Source organism: Scatophagus argus, chromosome 13 (assembly GCF_020382885.2).
Source record: "Scatophagus argus isolate fScaArg1 chromosome 13, fScaArg1.pri, whole genome shotgun sequence".
NCBI lineage: Eukaryota > Metazoa > Chordata > Actinopteri > Scatophagidae > Scatophagus > Scatophagus argus.
In genome coordinates this window covers 1,505,585-1,509,907 of record NC_058505.1, presented here as the reverse complement: position 1 = coordinate 1,509,907, position 4,323 = coordinate 1,505,585, and the positions used below count along the sequence as shown (strand labels likewise).

At 43.6% G+C, this 4,323-nt stretch overlaps 1 protein-coding gene across 1 annotated transcript; it reads left to right on the top strand.

Moving 5' to 3' along the window:
- The first annotated feature begins 2,825 nt into the window (after positions 1-2,825).
- On the top strand, positions 2,826-3,659 carry rnf182 (ring finger protein 182). Its single transcript, XM_046408560.1, has one exon. The coding sequence runs from the start codon at positions 2,826-2,828 to the stop codon at positions 3,657-3,659; it is 834 nt and encodes a 277-aa protein (XP_046264516.1).
- The last annotated feature ends 664 nt before the right edge of the window (positions 3,660-4,323 follow it).

Below are 4,323 nucleotides of genomic sequence, written 5' to 3'. Positions count from 1 at the left end.
GGTCTTGACTACTGACATTTTCCCAAGATAAATGTGGAGGATTAACATTTGTTTTCCGTTTACTCTCCTGAATATAAAGGTATTCCTTGAACTGTGGACGTGTAAAAAACATCTATTACATTACTAGAGAATAAAATCGAGGAAAAAAGAGTGAAAAAAGTTTTTCATAATATATAATAATTTTAGATATATTTTTGCATATATTTTTAAAACAACAACTACTACTACTAGAAACTTTGCTGAATTTATTTTCCCTGAAGGTTTAATTTCCTTTTTTTATTTTTATGGTTCTTTTGTTGTGAAAGACAACATCGGAGCTTTTCCTGTCTTATTTTGTCCACTTCAGTTTCTTTGACTTGAAGCGGGCGGACTTGAGCTGCTGCTTGTTTTGTTGTGGTTCAGGGCATTGACGTCAGGTGTGTGTGTGTGTGTGTGTGTGTGTTCATTGAAACTCTCCTCTGCGGCTCCATAGAGCTTTTGGCATCTTTGAGTTCATAATTTTGCACAGCACCAAACAGCAAACAGAAAGTGGAGTTAAAGTAACTAGCTGGTGGGTTTATGGAGATCAAACCACAGCTAAAGAGACATCAGATGGACACTAAGATGGTAATGGGGCTCCAAGTGTAAACTGACATTTGTTAACCATAACACCATTATGAACTGTTTCCATCAGATTGCCCCCTAGTGGTCATAAATTGGTTATCGCAGCTTTAAATCGAACTGTCAAATCCGATACAGTACCTATCAATAATACAGTAATGATGTATTTATCATTACACCAAATTTATATTTGCCAGTTTTATAATGTCAATGATTTTTTACACTGTAAGAGATGTTGAAGTGTGGTTGAACGCATGTACAAATAATTTACTTAAGGCAAAATACTAAAACCACATAATTAAAATACTCTGTTAAAAATTGAAGTACTGCATTGAGAATGTTACTTAAATAAAAGTATTTGCAACTTAATACATTTCTTTGATTTCTTTGAGTCCATCATTTTGGTTGTAAATCTGATGTTTTGCCTAATTCAGTTCATTTTGGTGTCCTTATTTTTGACATTTTATAGACTGAATGATGCATTAGACAGACAGAATAATGGTGAGATGAATGCAGCCTGTGTGGTAGACGCTGCTGGACAGGAAGCAGACTGGGCCATACATGCCAGAGTCGGGATGAACTCGTGTTGGGGGGCAATGAGGAAACTGAGACTACAAAGAGATGATGACCCATTTTACGCTGCTGCCTGCACCGTTCTGAGCCCGAATCCAGATCAGAGCTCAGCACCAAACCGCGATCTCCAACAACGACCTGCTCCACATTCCGTTGCCAGTCTACTACTAACTTATGAATGAACTTTCATCCACAAATTAGTAGTTATTTAATTTACTCAAAACCACCCATGTGAGTGTTTTCTGATCTGCCACCTCAGGTTACGATTTGATTTACACTGACTTGTTTGTGGTTTTCTAAACATTTCTTTCATCAATACAACAAACCACCGAAATTTAACTAAGTACTTTTACTTAGGTACTTGTACCACACTGACAAGGTACGTCTTGGCTCAAGAGGTAGAGTGCATTGTCCATTAACCAGGAGGTCGCTGGTTCAATTCTGGGCTCCAGCTGCTTGGTTGAAGGGTCCTAGCTGAACCCCAAATGCTCCCGAAGGCCCTTCGATCAGTGTTGAATGGGAACCTTTTACACCACAGATGATCACATGAACACAAGCAGAAACAACCATACTGTTGTTATTGTTTGTTTGTTTTGTTTCAGATGGCAGTTCTGTGATTGGTTGGGATGTGTTCAACTTTTGATCGTAAAAGAATGAAGAATTGTACATGAAGTCCCATAATGTGCAGCAAAAATATACAAGAAAGTAGAAATCATAAAGCTGCAGGATTTTTGTTTTACAAAGAAAAATCTTCATAAAGGAGTGAAATAACATCAAACTGTACAGAGAACACACACACAAACACTCATTTATTACATACACACTAATACACACATGCACTCAAACATCATCATGCACACTCACACACCATTAACAGAGAACTGTAGATGATAGAGGTTGTAATGTTGTGTGTGTGTGCGTGTGTGTGTGCGTGTGTGTGTGTGTGTGTGAGTCACTAATTGGACTGAATTTCACTGAGCAACAAAAGATCAGGCTCGAAAATTCCAGCTCTGGTTTGTACAGGCTTTGCTTTGTTGTGCCTTCGCCTGTTTGTTCTCTTCTAATGCTGTGTTAACAGTTATCTCTCTCTCTCTCCCTCTCCCTCTCTCTCTCTCTCTCTCCCTCCCTCTCTCTCCCTCTCCCTCTCTCTCTCTCCCTCCCTCTCTCTCTCCCTCCCTCTCTCTCTCCCTCTCTCTCTCCCTCTCTCCCTCTCTCTCTCTCTCTCTGTCTCCCTCTCACTCTCTCTCTCTGTCTCTCTCTCTCCCTCTCTCCCTCTCTCTCTCTCTCTCTCTCTCTCTGTCTTTCTTTCACTCTCTCTCACTTTCTCTTTTTCACTTGACCCATGAAAGGATTTTTTTTTGCCCCAAACGAAGCACCATTACCCCAACTGCTCAGAGGCGGGCAAACCCCAGAGGTCACAACTCGTGTAGGACTTCCTACATCATCTCCCAAACCTCAGCAACACACACACACACACACACTGCAGGAGCATGTTGGACAGCCACAATGAACCCCAGACCTTTAATGAAGTGGACCTTTGTCGCCGTCTCCATCTATGGGAAACCTGCCGTGTCCCTCTGCGCTGAGTCTGGACCTGAGCTTTAGCTTGGATTTTTCAGTTGTCTCGAGGCAGGACAGAGCTTGGAGACAGGATGATGATTGAGCTGCAAAGCACGGATGATGGTGGAGGTGGAGGTGGATGTGGCCACGTGGACACGCTGGGCTCAGAGGAGCTGGAGTGTAAGATCTGCTACTGTGCCTACAACCTGGGGAGTCGCAGGCCGAAGGTGCTCGAGTGCTGCCACCGTCTGTGCGCCAAATGCCTCACTAAGATCCTGGACCTGGGTGAGTCGCCTCCCAATGCTGTGGTGTGCCCATTCTGCCGCTACGTTACCAGACTGCCAGGGGAGGCAGTGAGCAGCCTGCCTGATGACTGCAACCTAGTGGCGGCGCTGGCCCTTCAAAACAGGAATCAGAGGAACCTCCACTTCCACCAGGAGGCGGCCACTGAGCTGCTCCTCAACCCCAGGAGCCTGAGCTCGCTGATGAACCCACCTGTGACATCTCTTTCTTCCTCTTCCTCCTCTGCCTCTTCCTCTACTACCTACTCTTCCATCCGGGGCTCTCCTAACTTTGTGGTCATTACCATCATGGAGCCTCCACCAGGCTCCATGATGGTAACCACTGAAGACCACAACCAGGGCTACCGCTCATCCAGTCTGGACTCCATGGCGTCCATCACGCAGAGGTGGACGGTGTGGAACTGTGCGGCCCTTCTGTGCCAGACCTCAGCCCGGGTGCTGGTGTGGGTCCTGGGGCTGCTGTACTTCAGCTCGCTGCCCTTGGGAGTGTACCTGCTCATCATGCAGAGGACAACGCTCGGGGTGCTGCTGGTGAGCCTGGTTCCTGCCAGCCTGGTCATGATCATGGTTTACGGGTTCTGCCAATGTATCTGCCATGAGTTATGGGACTGCATGCCACCATAATGGGACCACATGAATGGCCTGCTTTGAATATGCTTGACAATGGATCTCTAGAATTCACTAATGGGGGATGTTACTGTGTAACTGACCATGTAGACGCTTACCGTATTTCAATGGGAGAAAAAAATGCTGCTTTTCTTTTGTGAAGAAAAGATCAAACACATTAAGACCATTACAAATGGAGCCCACAGATTAGGGCTTTCCATTATTATACATGTTAATCTGTGTTTAGCTTGGTAGCTAACTAAATACACAATAGAGCTCAAACTTTCAGATTTAGCTAAAACCGATACTGGTGGAATCTGCTAAATATTATAAATAATATCCTACAGTTGCAGTGAGAAACCAGGAGGTATTTGAGGTGTTAATAGCATCAGTCTCTAACTCCTGAGCATCTAATGTGTTTCAGGTTGTGTCATAAATGTCATGAGTGCAGCAAATGTGTTAAAATCACAAAGTCCTGGAAGTTTTTGAAAGGCGTTGCAGTAACAAGTGTGTTTTCTCATCGTATAAGGAAGTCACTTACATAAACATACACAGTTTTCTGACCCCAAAATAAACTGTTAAAGGTGAATTTTGCTGAAGCTGAAGAACCCATTTATACATGACTCACTGGTAGTTGTGTTGAAAATAATTAAGTCAATCCATTTTTCTTGAAAATTTTGTG

Excerpts from the sequence above, each read along its gene's own strand:
- rnf182 (XM_046408560.1), top strand. The coding sequence starts at position 2,826 with ATGATGATTGAGCTGCAAAGCACGGATGATGGTGGAGGTGGAGGTGGA.